Raw genomic sequence first — 17,186 nt, 5'->3', positions numbered from 1 at the left:
CGGAGGTACGCAGCATCCTAGTCATCGTAGGATGTTCCATGTCAATCGACACGTGGCGGGCGTCGGAGGGCAGTGGTGGAGTGGAGTGGAGTGGAGTGGAGCGGAGGGTCCCAATCACATGGACTGCGGGCCATCCGATCCGCTCCCACATCAAAAGCAAGATAGCGAAGCGAGATCAGGTCAACGCTCCTGCCCGGTCACATGACGTCATCATCCACGTCGCTCGCTTCGAAATCTCAAAGCCCCCTGTATATAAGTTAGCCCTCCCTTGCTCTTTCCGCATTCAGACTCTTTCGGTCTCTCCCATCACCTGCTATCTTCAATCCAACGAAGATAATCCACGAGCGCTCGGCCGCAAGACGACGTCGCGCCATGTACAGCGGCACCTACCCGCACGCCGACGCCGACGCCCAATTCCCCTACTCGACGTCCGACGCGGCGGGCACGTCGTCTTTCCCGCCGCTCCCCCTCCCTCTCTTGACCATCCCGAACCCCGACCCGCTGGCCGCGGTCGCCGAGTTCGACCTGGTGAAGCCGCTGAGCCACTACCCGGACGTCTCGCACAGCGGCAGCAGCATCAGCGGCGGCAGCAGCTGTTACAGCTCGCCGAGCTCGTTCCCGAGCGCCGAGACTCAGTCGGGGCCGAGCATGTTCCAGAGGAGCATCAGCAGCGTCTCGCTGCAGCAGAGGAATGACGGGGGTTACTATCATTACAGTCCGCTCGCCATGAGCGCCCTCGAGTTGGCTGAGTCGGAAACGAGTCCGGTGAGGCGAGTCTACAGCACGGGCGATCTGCAGGTAAGGCGTTGTGTACGCATTTGATTAAGCGCGCGGCCTGTCCTTTCAGTGGACCCGTCGTCGAATGGGTCGACGACTCCGTTCCTTTGGACAAATATAGCATACATATTCGTCCAGCGTTATGAAATTTAAATTTGTCCCGTCGCTTTACAAATTAATTGTCTTCATCTCAAGTCATTTTTTTGCATCCTTTATGGCCTTATTAACTAGTGCTTGCAAGACACTTTTGATCATATCTTGTAAGAAGATTTTCTTATTTTCAATGCATCGATGTCGCATGACGTGAGGAGTGCAGCGTATTAAAAATGGTAAACATTCTTTATTTAGATATCCGCAACCTACTCGCTTGTTAACAAAATCCAACTTTCATTGTGTCTCAATTGGAAGACGGACATCTATTGACCCTAAGTATCTTTGGTGAATCTAATGATACCGTTTCTTAATTCATGAATATGGTACAGTCGATCTTGGTTTCCTCCCGTTTTTTTTTTCTGGTTTCAAAGATTTACTGTTGCGTTCATTTATCTCTTCGTGGTTGGTGGGGACAGAGAGTTAATGGGCTGCAACACAAGCAGAGGACAGAGAGCCCATTAATGAGCGAGAGCAACATGATCATTGAAGGGATGAGCAGAGCGTGCCGATACAGCCCCGCGGAGAAGAAGGAGCGGATCGAGCGATACAGGAGCAAGAGGAACCAGAGAAACTTCAACAAGAAGATCAAGGTCTCTAGCTCTTTTTTTCTGAAAGTCCACGGTTTCATTTTGATAATCTTCTGTTCTCTTGACTAAAGATATAATGGCAATGGCGAAGTTGATGTCGCTTATTGCTGCATCGAATCTTTTAGTGTTGCATTGTGCGATGAATATGATAAGATTTCAAAGTAATGATCGATATCATTTCTGAATCATGTACTGAGAAATGTGAGAAGAAAATGTGATGGAAAGTCTTTGAACTGTTTAGGATGCCTGCATGATAGCATTCCTGGGCCTACTAGAAAAGACGGGACGAACCCATGTTCGCTTTCCTTTTTATTTTTATTTTAACGTGATTTGATTGATTTCATTGAGTATTAGATATCTCGAACACTTAAAAAGTAATTGAATGCAGCATAACAATGGCAAGTAGCTTAACCCTCTTTGGCAATCAGTATGCTTGCAGGAAAACCCTAGCGGACAGCCGGCCGCGCATCCGAGGGCGGTTTGCGAGGAATGACGAGATCGACAAGTGCTATCAGCTTCCATGGAGCCATGAAGCCGGCAGGGAGGACGAAGAAGAAGACGAGGATAATTGGGTCAACTTCCTCGACTCCTTCTCGTCAGGGAATCTGTAGCTCCTCAAACATTAAAATAAGATTTTCATTTTGTTTAGGGGTCATTTGTTTTGCGGAAAATCGACGATTTGTGAAATATTCTTCCTAAAAATGATCGCTTGTATTATTTATAAAATTAGATGAACGAAAATTCTTTTTTCGTTGGTTGATTCTTCTAGACAATACAAGCGATCATATGAAAAAAAAAAAATTTGTTTCTCCGGGTCGTTGATTTTCTCTAAACAATTGCACGCATCATCAGTTTCTATCTTTAGCTTAGAGTTTTGGGCATCCTTTGATTTGACTGGTTTTGTAGTCATCTTAGTCCCCTAGTTCGTGCACCTAAAGATGGGTGATGTATATTGATAGCGTGATCATAATGGAATTATGAGCTTTCGTTTCCGCAAAGTTGAGTTCTTTCCATTGTCTGGCCTAATCAGCTATCACTGTCAATCATCACTTGTGTTCTAGTGACCCTACAGTTCGACTAATTTGTGTTAGATATGGCATGGAAAGCGAGCAAAAACAATAATTCTTAAAGGCAAAACCATGTATCCGTTCGCATTTCCGGCAAGCTGGATCGATTGGGTTTGACGGAACAACATGATGGCAATTCATGAAAATAATTTGTACATATTGTTTACAATAAGTGCTTCCGATAAAGCAGGCTTAATCAAGTGATTTTCGTTGCGGAGCCGCCTACTTACTTTTTGAAGCCGAGTACGAAGATCTCAAGAGCCTAAATTCGAGGCAAATACCAATGAAGTCCCATCCTTATGAATATCACAATGAAACGGATTCAATTTCCCTGGTCCCCATGATGCTGGGGGGGGAGTTGCTAGACTTGCTCGTATGAAGTGAATCGAGTCCAATTTCGTAGTTGCTATTGATGATGACTATCGACTAGTGTAAACTTCATTTTGAGTAGACAAGGAGTAGGTTAGAGAAAAGCCTAAAGCATCTATGTATATATACATATGTATGTATAAACTGTATTTCAACTGTAAAAGACGATAGGTTTTATATGGATCGCACGTGAATCTCACTATATCTGAGAATCGGAATATAACTCACTACATGAAACACAATCGTCAAATAATTTCCTAAAGGAAGAAATCAGGACACGACACAAGAAGCAACACATGCAAATTCGACCACTTATAAATTTTAGGAGAGGCCAGAGCTTGTGGTTTCGATATCAGCTTAATCTTAAAGACTGTCAATGGCCGATGCTTTTGTTATGCTTGTTAAATATATTTAACGTGGAACGTCTCATATTTTAAAGTATTCAATGCACGTACCACGACAAGAAAGTCGCTTAGCAAAAAAAAAAAAACCTTCTTGAAGATACTCGTGAATAAAATACCATTCATTGACTTGGAGAGTGTCCTACAAGAAAAGGATCTCACATGGCGAAGGGAAGAAAGTTAATCGCATTTAGTTAAAATAATATCATTGCGAAAAGAAAATTATTTTTATATTTTCAAACATTAAAAAACCCTCAACACCGAGCGCTTTAGAATTTAGAAAATTTACCATTTGATCATGGAATACTGCTTTTACAGAAATCATTTGGTCGCTCATGTTACTGAATGATTAGAAGAAGACCTACCCAGCATGATGATCGTCCATTAAATTGAATATGTTTATGAAATGTACATAGATTGAATCCGAGTCTTTCTTTCTTTCTTTTTATCCGACAGAGGAGCTTAAGCTATGTTTAAAGAGCCAACCCTAGAAGGTAGGAGGACGGCTGCGTGTTGGGTATTTGTCTGCCGGCGGTGCGTTTCCCACTAAGTACGGCTTTTGGCTTGCTTTTTTTTTTTTCTTTTTTCTTTTAAGCAAGAGATTAAAATATTATATGTGAGAAGGATTATGTTGACAAAGTGCCCCAGATAGATATATAGTAATCAGATAAAGAAATATTGTAATTTTCTATACTTTGAAGATCAAATAATTTTTATTTACTCTGTTTAATGAGTGACTCGAGAATATTTTTGAAAAAAAGACTACCGCGAAAGTCATAAAAGAGCAAGTTTTTTGGTTGGTGCCCCAGCAGTGATATTGACTGCTAACCACCTAGGTCAGGTGCTGGTCATCTTTTCCAATGGACCACATGCAAATTAGATTACCTATCGATTTTAACCGGAAAAAAAACTAGGGGTGTACAACGGAAACCGCCTGAACCGGGACCGGACCGGTTCGGCCGGTTTTGGGCGGTTCCCACGGTCGGCGGTCCGGTTCCCGGTTCCAAGGTGGGAACCGGACCAACCGGACTGGACTAATTTTTTTTTATATATAATTTATATACATATAATATATGAATATTATATATGAAACTTGTTGCAATCGGAATTGCAATTGAGGTAACAATTATGTGGCCAAGAGACCACCAAAGCTCTTAGAAAACTTATTTGTTAGTTTTATCTGCTACTCGATGTGGGATAAGGCTCTAGGAGTTCCTCATGCTCACTCTCTCTCTTGCTCCCCTCACTTGCAAATGACAAGGCACTTCAAGCCTCAAAGAGTCCGACATCGACTAAACATTCAAAGCATAGAAGAGAGATTGTTTATAAAACCTAAGCCAATCACAAATTTTACTCAAATTGTTCATGGCTTTTATGCTTAAAACTAAGAGTGAAACACATAAATTATTATTAATATTCATGCAAGTGAAGTTTGAATATTTTGTACGTGAAAACACGTGTGAGTAGTTTTATTAAATCGCCCGGGATCCGAATTGGATTGATCGGTCCGAAGCATGGTCGTTTTTTAATGAATGGTCGTTATTTAGTGAAAAAAAGAAAGTGTTGATTCTATTGGACCGAACCGGACCGGACCGAAACTGATGGTCCGGTCCACGATTCCCAAAATTGGGAACCGGTTTTCCCGGTCCGGTTCTCGGTTCCACCTTGGAACCAGACCGAACCGGGAACCGATCACCCCTAAAAAAAACCCTAACCTTGTAAGTATCTTTCTATTCTCTCGTCTATACATTTCTATCACGGCCACCACCATCGTCATCATAATAACTGCCACCCTTCACCAGCATAGCCACTCTCCCCAAATGAATATGCTAGTCGTCATCCTTAATGAGTGAATTTTGTGACTTTGCTAGTTGTCTTTGCAAAAATATGCAAGGGCCGCCCTCAAGAGGCATTGAAAACCCAATGTGGGAAGAATTATGAGGTCGTTAAAAAACTTCCATGAATCATCCAGAGTTGTAAAATACATAATAATTCATCTCTAGTCACGTAGTTAGAGACTTAACATATCAACAACAAAGTAATATATATCATCACCATGAAAATGGATTAACAAAAAAGTAAGAAAATTCTGAACACTATCAAAGGAATAAAGAGACAATTTAGAGAATGATTTCAACAAACAGGACTGATCAACTTGTGGATCTCGATCTCACGAACAACATTCTAAAATCATAACTAATTTTGAAAAAAAATTCACCGTCAAATCCAAATTGTCTCTTCTCCATTATTGTCTCTCTCCCACCTTTCATTTTTTTTTTTTTGGTGTGAATGTTCCTTTTTCTCTCTCTTCACTATCAAGAACGTTCAGCCCTAATTTTCTTTTAATCTTAAAAGAATGCTAAGCCTCATGGGCAGTCCCAACCCATCAAATCCTCCCCTTTGCCTCATAAGGGAAGCTCCACGGTGCCCACTTTATCTCTACAAAAATCAAATATTACCATGGCCAAGATTTTAATCATCATATTAAACTCATTGCTTCTTCTCTAGTTTCTCTTGGATCCAAAGACATTACACATCAACGTGATCTCTAAATCCAACATAGGATTTCAAATGAACATATCTCATTTGATAATCTTAAAAACACCACGGTTGCCCAATTTGATACAACTGAAATCATCATTGTGATAGGATGTGAAGTTGTCACATTGTGAGGTGACATAAATTGAGGCAGTGGAATCAACAACCCAACTAAAGTCTCGACATATAAGGTTCACACAAGCACCATCACTAATAAACACAATATCAACATCAGATGCAATTGCCATTGTATCTTGCATCTCTTTTTTGTTTTTTTTTCCCTATCTCTAATCCTATCTTGGGATTTATCTCTCTTTGTGAACCTGCATTCTTTAATACGATCTCTAATCTCACCACAATTATAGCACTTCACATTCCTCCTTAGCCTTAATTTGGATATTCCTCTTGACTTGCCTCTTTTATTATAATTTTGGAAGTTTCTTGATTGATTTCTCTTGTTTTTTTTTACCAGAGCCTCCGAGTGAGAAGTATAATTTATACATTTTCTCCTTATTTCTTAATCTAACAAGCTTTCTTTATTCATGCTCATAGAAAGCACACTATCACAACTGTTAAGGAGAGTACCAAGTAATAAACATGTCCACAACTCATCAATGAGATCAATTTCCAAATTTGTTAACTACTTTACAACAATTTGAAATTGACTCGAGTGTTAACTAAAAATAATTTGTTTTGTGAGGTCTTTCTCTCATAAACATCTTATAATTTCTTCCACAATGTTTCAACATTCATTTTTTTTTTTGTGAGTAACATGATGAAAAATACTATCATCAATTCATTGTTGAATAAAGCCAACCATTTTTCAATTCATTTGCTCCCAATTTTTATGTTCCTTGTCTCCTTTAGCCTCATATCCATTTATAGTGCCATACAAGTTTTTACCGTACAATATGTCCTTAGTCCGAGGCTCGCAAATAGATTAATTTGAGGCATTTAACATAAGCATGACGTCACTGGTTTCTTCGATTAAATGCTGGCTCTAATACAACTTTCTTGGGAAGAGACGACAAGAATTCATTGAGAACTCAAACGTGTGAAGGATCAATAATCTCAATATAGTGCTGAAAATCAAAGATGGAGCAGAAAAACAAGAATCATGAATTTTCATGGGCTTTAGGTGCAATGCAAATATGCTAAAAATAAAAAATCTTTGAGAATGCAAATTTCATTTAGTCAAAACTCCTTTACAAAGCAACTTTGGGTGAAGTAATATTTGATGAAATTTTTTTTACAAAGGACTTGGGCTAGCAACCGAGGTCGCACAACCTTGGACAACCCTGATGAGAGTCACAAGACCCCAAGTGATAAGGCCTAAGGTTGCATAACTCGAGCGACCATCGCCTGGGTTGAGTGACCTCAAGTGGCCCTCATCAGGGTACGTGACCCAAGGCGGCCATTGCGTGGGTCGCATGACCTCACTAGCCTCCTACTGACCCTTCGTTGGCCAAATCTAACGTCGCTGGCTCTCATTGGTTGCACTCACAAAGAAGATAAATAGTAGCAACAAGGGGCAAAACCCAAAAATTGAAGAATTTATGAGGATATTTTTGGAAGATTTTTTTTAACCCTAATTTTAGCATTCCGCAAATGCTACTTTGAAAGGCGGTCCCTACTTGTCCCGGGCTTTCATAATTTCCAAAGCTAGTATTGGCTGAAAACTATTTCAAAAACTTGCCAAACACTCAAATATTTCCCCAAGAGATTTTGGAAGCTTGAAAGGCAAAAATTGAACCAAACGTACCCTTAGACCACAAAGATAGATTAAAAAAGGAGCAAGAAAACTCTAACCACTACCAATAAATTGAGAGACAATTTAGAGGACTTCAAGAAGCAAAACTGATTAACTTGTAGATCTTAAACTCACGAACAACGTACTAAAACTTCAGTTAATTTTGACAAGATTTCACCGCCAAATCTGAATTGCGTCTTCTCCCCTGAGGTTGCCATTTCTCTCCCTCTTTCTTGTTGTGCGAACTCCCTCTTCACTCTCAAGAAAGTTCAGCCAATTTTTTCTTTCCTTTTTTTGACTCTTCTTCTTCTTCTTCTTTAAAGATGTGTTAGGCCCAACGAGGCGGACCCAGCCCATCAAGTGTTTACTGTGTTGGCCCAATCAACGTTCATATTTTTCCAATTAGAGTGGAAGGGGAGAGGTGAGGGTGTGTACTTTTTTTTTTTTTTTTCTCTTTTTTTAGGGTTAAAACTTATCTGAGTCAACAAAATGTAGATAACCTACTCATCAGAAGTTGCTAGCAGCCGATAACTGTAATCATTATTATATAGAACTTTTCTGATTCAAAAGGTCTACGTTGGTGTTGCAGAGATATCGATACATTTAACAAGTCTTATGTTTTTAAAAACATATGATCACGGCAGCCACATAGATCACGTGGATACCATGTAGTCTTCATTGAATCTAACAGCCAACATGAATCTAACGGCCAACATTTATTAAGTTCATATGAGTGAGGAGCATGCAATAGCTGGGCCATGTCTTAAGCCTCCTATTTGTCTTCTGTATTAGTTCGAATTGCCACATAAAATTACCATTTCTTTGTGGAAAAAGAACCATTCTTCTCACATCAAACCAAAAAAGCAAAAGAGAATCGCAGCAACAAAAGGAATCACCAAAAGAAAAGCAGAAGAAGAAGAGGTTTTCAAGGGTTCAAAGGGAGATGATCTCGGTCTCCTGGTGATGCCTGACGATTGTCCGGTCCATGTTCCGCCACTTCCACTTGACCCGTCCCCACCATCCCAATCGCTTCTTCTCCCCGTGCCATCATGCCCTCTGCTGCTGTATTGTTTGCTATGCCTCTTTGTTTCCCAGCATTTCATTTTTCATGATCACGCTACCAATAAGTTTTAAGGACCGCATGGAAAATAGAAATGTTCTCGCCGGCGAAGTTTAGGTGGCTAAGGAAAAGGCACGTGTCCGTGGAACAGTTTGCTAACCCGGGTTCGATTTCCCACACCATCGGTGCGAACAATTCCATGTAAGGTCCATGTAATCTGTTCTTGCTCATGTCTCATCTTGGCCTAGGGGATTACCGGGGTATTTCGTGGGCTCGGGCTTACGGATGGCTCTATTGTTATGACGAAAAAGGAAAAGTTGTGTAAGGAAACGAAACTCCTTACTGTTAATCCTATAATGAGCTCAACCAAAGTTTTAATTTGATTTGATCACAAACCCGCTACAGCAGCAGCTTGTGACCTCTGCCTGTGGTGCATAATGATTAATGACAACGAGACCCACCACAACCCAAAGCACACAGAAAGCGGCAGCTGCAATTCCCACTATGATTTTCACCTTGCTAGTTGCCATTACTCTTTTCGCTACTTCCTGAAGAGGCTGAGTTGCCCGAGCCAGCATCAGACGAGGACGAGGTGCTTCCCGTTGTGGAACACGAATTGCCGGAGCTGCAGAGCCTCGGGTTTCCCGACACGCTTTAAGATAACAATTTTGAGCGCGAATCAGCATGTCGTCCGTGCCAATGATTTGTCAGCATAAAAGGTGATGATGAAGATAATAAGTACCAAATAGAAAGCAACTCATTCGGGTAAGCATATGCCATACGTGCATATGCGAGTAAAATTCGTTTCGCTTACGCTGGATTAATTTTGGTGTTGCCCAATATTGACGCCGGGATGGTTCCGCTGAAATATTGTTGGACAGGTCCCTTGTTGGAGAAAGCAATATAGTTCAACGTCAATGAGATTGCACACATGGTTAACTCGAGAGGAAAATTCAAGAACTTACAGTTCTTTCAAGTTGGGCAACTTGCCAAGGAATTCAGGAATGGAACCGCGCAAGCCGGTATTGCGCAAATCTCTGGCAACCTCAAAGCCAAGAGGGGAAAAATGAAGGATGCCTCAGAGTGAGATTGTTAGAAGAGAAAGCAACTACTAAATTCTCCGACTGACATTTTTTCTAGAGCGTCCATTTCACTAAAATCTGGGAGTTTGCCATAGAGTCCATAGCCTCTGAGATCTCTGAAAGGAACGCAACTAATCTCAGACAGAAGTTTTGAGTATGATGATAGTGGCGAAAAATAAAATGTTCGCAGACCCTTATGTGAGGCGGCTTATCAGAACTACACTTGACCCAGTCCCATATGAAGCCATTGACGCATGGATCTATTGGAAATTTTCTATAATATGAGCTTACATTAATTAATTAATTTTCTATTTTAAATAATCAAATTAATTGATATTTAAATATTTGTTGAACTCTATAGTAATCTAATTGAATTGGGTATTGGCAGCTATTGATAACGGGTGTAGTTGAGCAGTAAAGTATAGGCAATTGTGTTTAACTGAAGCCTATAATGGGAAGAGCCCAATTAATACGCTTTTAATTAGGGTTTATTAGGTCTCCTCTCTAGCTTATAAAAAGGGCCTATTAGTTGCTTTAATTTCATTGAAAGTTGCTATATCGAAATAGGTCATAGAGAGGAAGATATGTTATTTCGATAGATTACTAATTATCATATTGATCTACTTTTCTTTAAGTGAAGCAATGGCTCAAACAAGTACGTTTTAATTCCATTGTGTTTATTAATCTCGGTGTTTTACCGTCATATATGGATCTGATTCTTTTATATTGATTAGTTATTTATGTGAATAATTTTTTACATGAGGTATCAGAGCATAGCATATATGATTGTAGAAAAAAAAATTATGGAGAAATTCGAAATTTCCCTCTTTGAGCCGAATATGGACATTATTTTTTCGTGTAGGTTTTTTGTTCGATTGATCCTGAAACCATAGGGGTTTTGTTCCACATGTCGAGAACTTTCCAACCATATATAATTTGTATAATTTCGTTGAGAATTGAGTGAGAATTTGAATTTGAAATTCTAGGGTCTATCTATCAAAAGGTTCTAGAATTTTCAAATTACTTGCAATTGATTAATGCTCGTTGTAAATCATTGCATGGTATTGTTATATATATATATGTTTTAGCATCCTTGTATTGTATTAAAGTGAGTTTTTAGGGCTTAAATTTAAGAAATCCGAAATTCGGCCATGGGAGGTTTAGATCCGAAATTTTGAAGCTTATATGTGGAGATTTACTCGTTTTTTCTTTGTTTAATTCAATCTAGTCAATTATATTAAAGTTAGAAGTAAGAACCATGAAGAGATTTCATCTAAAATCAATGTTTCTATGCTATTTTGGAGTTTCGGGTCAAAACCGGGTCGTGTGACCCGGTTTGTAGCTTTTTTGTGACTTGGCTAAAGGTTGAAGAAGACCTTCAGCCAGGCCGGGCCACGCCCATCCATTGTCTTTTTTTATTTATTTATTTATTATGTTTTAGGTTTTGGGCTACACCCAGAACCTTTATGTTTTCAATGGGCTCTGGGTTCCCGCCCATGAGCCAAATGAATAGAGATTCTGGGCTCAAAATAAAGGGCTTAGCCCATTTTTATTACATTTTTTTATCCGTGGGCCATTTTAATTCGTGGCCCGCCTGTTCCAAGCGGCCTGAGTGGGCTCCTGCAGGTCTACAGGCCGGGCGTGGGTCAAGGCCCACGGGTGGGGTCCGAAATATTAAAATTATAAAATTATAAAAAAAATTTGTGGCAAAAATTGTTGTTTGAAAAAATGCAATATGATATTTGGAAGCACATGTTGTAAAGTGTTTCATATTGTTTGATGAATTTTGAGCATAAATTTTTGGAGTTCCCTATTGATAAAAATTAGTATATACAATTAGGGCGTGTTTGGTAACGTTTACGTTCAAAAATTGTTCCCTGTAACTATTTCTGTTTCAGGGAACAATTTTTTGAACAAAAAACACATTTGATAAAATTGTACAATTTCTATTCCTGGAATAGAAAAATAACAAAAACATGTTTAGTAAAGTTGTATAATTTTTTTGTTTCTTTTAATTTTTTAATATTTTCATTTTGTTTTTCCTTTTTTTTTTCTTTCTTCCTTTTGGCCGGTCGCCGGCCTCTACCATGGCTGGCGACCGACTAACAAGGGTCGGCGGCCTCGCCTAGCCACGGCGAGGCTTGTCGGCCCCGTGAGGCCTCACGGGCCAACGCGAGGTCGGCCTCGCCCGGGCTTTAGCGAGGCCCGGCCTCGCGCCGGCTAGGATCTGGCAAGGCCGAGCTCACCCAACCCAAGGGAGGCCGAGCCTCGCGCGGCCACGGCGAGGCTTGAGCCAACAAGCCTCGCGTAGCCATAGTGAGGCTTGGGTCGACGAGCCTTGCCATGGCTAGGCCTCTTTGGGGGGCCGACGACTGGCAAAAGAAAGAAGAAGAAGAAGAAGAAGAAGAAGAAGAAGAAGAAAAAAGTGTTTCTTGGAAGTGTTCTTGAGAACAACTATTCAAAATTTGTTCCCGGGAACAAAAGTGTAAATAAACGCGTTTTTGTTCTTTTTTTTTTTTTTTTTATTCCCCAGAACAAAAGAACAGAAATTTTTGTTCCGAAGAACAGAAACACAATTAAACAAACAGGGCATAACTCGCCCAAAGGGGGTTATTGTGTATATTAATTCAGAAAATAGCATGAAAATTAATTCTCATATTTAAAAGATGGGGATGTATAATTGAAAAATATTTATCTGCCCAAATGAGATAAATGTTTTGAAAATTATATGTAATTCCCTTATATATTGATATTATGGAGATATATAATTTAAAGGATTTGTTTACTCAAATGGGATAGATCATTGACAATTATATGTAATTTTCTTATTGTTGCTTTATAAACTTCATGCTATGAAAATAATGGTACATTATATGCTCTACCCAAATGGGAGTTTATAATGTACTAATTATTTTTGTTGAATTGTTTATTGCCCATAATTGATCTTATTGCATTATGTGTAACAAACAATTACCTTTACTGTAAATAACAACAATGTCACGATTGAAATGTTAACGAAATCAAATTTCAAGAGATGGAAGCAAGATATAGAGTTTGTTCTAGACATCATTGATATGGACTTGGCTCTACATGAGGATGAACCTGCTAGGGCCAATGATTAAAGTACTGTAGATCAAAAAGCCCATTATACTAGATGGGAAAAATCTAACCGACTTAGCCTCATAGCTATGAAGAGGTCCATTGCTAAGCATCTCATTAGTGGTTTGTTAGAATATACAAATGCCAGACAGTTCCTTGAAGCGGTGAGAGAAAGATATAGAGCTCAAATAAGGCTGAAACTGGAAACTTATTGAGTGAGTTCACAAACATGAGGTATGATGTTGCTATGGGTGTTAGAGAACTTATACTGAAGATGTTCCATATTCAGTCCAAACTTAAGGCTCATGAAATTGTCATTTCTGAAAATTATATAGTGCATCACGCCTTAAATGTTCTACTGGTTGAATATAGCCAGATTAAGGCTGCTTATAGTGCTCAAAATGAGACATGGAGTTTCAATGCCTTGATTACTAAATGTGTGACTGAGGAAGAGAAGTTAAAGAATGAGAAATATGAGTCCACCAACTTAACTGCCAATGCCAAGTTGAGTTCATCTAGAAGCAAATGGAAACCTAAAGGGTCAAATGCTCATGGTCCAAAGAAAGTGCAAGACTACAAGAAAATGGGAACTATGGGAGAAATTGAGATAAGGATTTTAAGTGTTTTTACTATAAGAAGCAGGGTCACAAGAGAACCAATTGCTACAAGTTCCAAGCTTGGCTAAAAGTAAGAAAAGAAAGTCACCAAGGTGTATTGTTGGTTTGTTTTGAATCAAATCTGGTTGATGTTCCTTTGGATTCTTGGTGGCTTGATTCTGGTGCTACTGTTCATGTGACTACTACCTTATAGTGTCTCACAAATCTAAGGAATCCAAGTCTGAGGGAGTCAAAGTTTAAAGTTAGAAACAATATTGGAGTTGATAAGGAGCACATAGAGATAGTTGTTTTGAATTTAGATTATGGTTTTCCATTTATCTTGAACAATGTCTTTTATGTTCCTAGTTTTAGGAGAAACTTAGTATCTCTTTCTTTGCTTGACAAAGCTGGATATTGTCTTTATTTTGCAAATAAAAGAGTGCATTTAAGTTATGATTCCAGAATTATTGGGAATTGTGTTTTATTTGATGGATTATATCGATTATCTTTATTTCCTGATAGACCATATTGCTCTTTTAATATTGAGAATAATATTACTAAGAGATCTTTAATCAAAGAAAAATCTTCATTGCCATGGCATAAACGATTAAGGCATATCTCCAAAGAAATGGTAAAGTGACTTATCAAGGCTGATATTCTTCCTCCTCTTGACATAGATGATATTGATACTTGTATTGATTATGTAAGGAGAAAATTCACTAAAACCAAGAAGAAAAGTGCTACTTGTAGTCAAAATTTATTGGAGATAATTCATATTAATATTAGTGGGCCATAGTCAACCACTTCGTGTGAAAATAAATACTTCATCACGTTCATTGATGATTTCTTATTATGTTTATCTAATTAATGAGAAGACTGATGCTCTTGAAATGTTCAAAGTGTTTTGTACTTGAAGTTGAGAAATAATTGGGAAAAATTATTAAGATTGTCAATATTGACACCCGATTTTTTGTTGACATTTTTAAACATTCATTTTGCAAGAAAAATATATAAAATAAAGAGCCAAAAAAATGAATGAAAAAGAATGAAAATATTAAAAAAATGTAAAGAAAACAAGAAAAAGAAAAGAAAAAGGGAAACAATGCTGAAAAAAAAAAAAAATATATATATATATATATAAAGGCTGGCTCATTTTTTTTCGCGCGGGGGATTCTCTCTCACGAGCTCTCTCTCTAAAAACCTCTCAACTCACATGGGGGGAATATTCTCTGGGAGAGGAACTCTCTCTCGGACGCTCGCATTCTCTCTGGATTCTCTCTCTTTCTCTCTCTCTATAACTGCTCGATGGAGCTTCCATGGCAAAGCTCGAAACCCTAGCCTCGGGCAATTCCGGTAGAAATCCATCATTCCTCGGGAGAAAATCTCGGCCTCGCTCGCCGTCCACCGGAGGGAGCTTCCACCTCCGTCTCCAGTGCTTCTCCGTCGAGCTCGAGTTGCAGGCTAGGGTTTTCTCTCATTAGCGAGGATCGGAGATTCAAGGCCGGCGGTTGAGGATCGCGAGGGGGATTGGTTCTTTCTCTCGGCTCGGAGTCTCTTGATCAGATTTTCTCTCGCTAGACTTGGCTCTGGAGGCTCACAATCGGACGTTCTCCGGCTCTTTCTCGGAGATCCGCCGTCTTCATTCGTTCTTCGGTGAGTATCCCTCGCCGGTGTAGCTCCTCCGAGGCTACTACTTCGAGCCCGGGCAGAGGAGCCGCCACGGCACTTGTCGTCAACGCTGTGAAAGAGGAGGTGATCGAGTCTCCTGTCGCCGAGCTCGCCCCCAATTCCAAAACCCTATCCTCAGCATCTTCTAAGCTGGTCCTTGTTGCTAGAGACTCCGGTAGCATCAGTACGTTGCTTCCTCTTTCTGGTGATCTCTGTCCTCTCTTGAAGTTTCATTAGTGGAAAAGCTTGTCTAGGTTTGATATTTGAATCGAACGAGCTCTAGATTATGAAATGACGATGCTCTGACAGGGCGATTTTGTTTGTGGATCTTTCTTTAGCCGTTTTTGTTTACTGGTTGCTGAATTGGTGGTTATCGTGAGTATGATATATCCAATCAAGTAAGTGCACTATGTTTTTCTTTAACAAACAGAGGCCAAGAATTTTAGATATTGATCATGTCTGGATCTTATGTAATCGAGTTGCTATTAGTGATTGACCTCAGGTGATGATATGGAGACAAACTGTTGACGTATTCCTGCATCTGGATCATTGGATGAAAGTGTCTGTTATTTGTTCGATGATTTTTCTAAATGAAACTAGAGTGTAAATTTCAATATAGTTCCTACATGTTAGCATCTGGTTGATGATTTGACGTTCAAACGAAGATGTATTTGTTCGATCTCCTCATTGTGCCTTTGAATTGATCTATTGTTTTGCTCCGCCGAGTCTCCATTTGTGCGCTGCTTGTTTGGTCCCTGCTTATTTTTCATTCTCGGTTTTAGTCCATTTCATTGGCCTCATTCCACAACAATTATTTGTTAATTGATCTTAAGTGGTGATCAAGAATCGCATGTATGAAAACTGAAATTGATTACGACATTTTTTCTCCAAGTTTGAGTAAATTGAGTTGATTTGGATGCTTAGCATGTTCTGATTTTGTCCACCGAGAGTGAATATGAATTGCATGTTCTGTTATGTGAGGAATAATGTAAATGCTGTATGTGTGTGCACATTGATAAGCACCTTAATTTGATGATCAATGATCATGAATTCGAGGTTGATTGAGCTTGATTTGTATTAATCTGCAATTTCGTATCTTTGTGATGGACTTATTGTTTTGGCTGAAACGAAGTGCTAGATGAGGTTTTTTTGACCTTGAGCCCTTCTAGACATAAAAAATGCACTTCTAGAGCTTTGATTTGATATGTCGCATGCCCATAATGGATGTCATTTGGTCACTGAAAAACACCTTACAAAGTTTATTGATTCTGCAGTAGTTTTAGATTGACTTGCTGTTCTGACTTACTGCGATTTTCTGTTTTAACTGGATCGAGCTTGTAGATGATGTTATTAGGACTTAATGTCTTATGGAGATTTGTAATAGACTTCTCAAACTTTTCATAGACATATTATATGTGCGATTTGATCATCGTTTGCCCTGCCTAATGCTTCTTGCAAAGATCGAACACTAATCTGGTATTGCAGTTGTTCTGCTCTGATGTTCTGTTTTAATTAATCTCTGTTCAGATTTTCTAAGTCAGCGTCTCATCAAAGTTGATCAGGACATGTAGATCTACAACATATAAAATTTTCATAAAAATATAAGTTCATTTGGCCAGGGTGATCGTCCATGAATAGTTATTGTTCTGCATTGAGAATCTGCTTTTGATGACTGACATACATGAAGTCCCTGATCTTTATAAAGTCATACATTGTTCAACCTTGTTTTTTTTTTTCCTGATTTCCTGCTGGAGGTTATGTTTAGATTCATGGGTCGGTGCTTCATGATAGTGGAATATTGTGGGATTGAATGGTTGTTTTGGAAAACTTTTTTGATGTGTTTTGGATTCCTAAAGAGATTATAGTCATTTTCAGGCTCCATAGGACTAATAGATATATCAAATTGTTACGAATTGTGTCTATTCTTTGTGTGCTTGTTGTTCATATGTCATGGTGTGTGGAATTGTTTAGTTGTGTCATTGATGTGCTATTCGTTGTTCATGCGTGCATTTGTTGTGTTAACTGATGTTGAAGATGTA

The 17,186-nt window shown here is 39.2% G+C and overlaps 1 protein-coding gene across 1 annotated transcript; it reads left to right on the top strand.

Moving 5' to 3' along the window:
* Positions 1 to 300: 300 nt before the first annotated feature.
* Positions 301 to 2,515, top strand: LOC104422535. Its single transcript, XM_010034882.3, has 3 exons — positions 301 to 798; positions 1,347 to 1,520; positions 1,946 to 2,515. Exons 1-3 carry the CDS (start codon positions 373 to 375, stop codon positions 2,126 to 2,128), a joined length of 783 nt encoding a protein of 260 aa, XP_010033184.1. The 5' UTR covers positions 301 to 372; the 3' UTR covers positions 2,129 to 2,515.
* Positions 2,516 to 17,186: the final 14,671 nt, after the last annotated feature.

Source organism: Eucalyptus grandis, chromosome 10 (assembly GCF_016545825.1).
Source record: "Eucalyptus grandis isolate ANBG69807.140 chromosome 10, ASM1654582v1, whole genome shotgun sequence".
In the NCBI taxonomy this organism is placed as follows: Eukaryota; Viridiplantae; Streptophyta; class Magnoliopsida; order Myrtales; family Myrtaceae; genus Eucalyptus; species Eucalyptus grandis.
Note: the sequence above shows the minus strand (reverse complement) of the source record. Positions and strands in the feature narration are given on the sequence as shown.

Excerpts from the sequence above, each read along its gene's own strand:
- LOC104422535 (XM_010034882.3), top strand. The coding sequence starts at position 373 with ATGTACAGCGGCACCTACCCGCACGCCGACGCCGACGCCCAATTCCCC. Across the intron at positions 799-1,346 it reads ACAGCACGGGCGATCTGCAG|AGAGTTAATGGGCTGCAACA; the intron begins GTAAGGCGTTGT and ends TGGTGGGGACAG. Across the intron at positions 1,521-1,945 it reads ACTTCAACAAGAAGATCAAG|TATGCTTGCAGGAAAACCCT; the intron begins GTCTCTAGCTCT and ends TTTGGCAATCAG.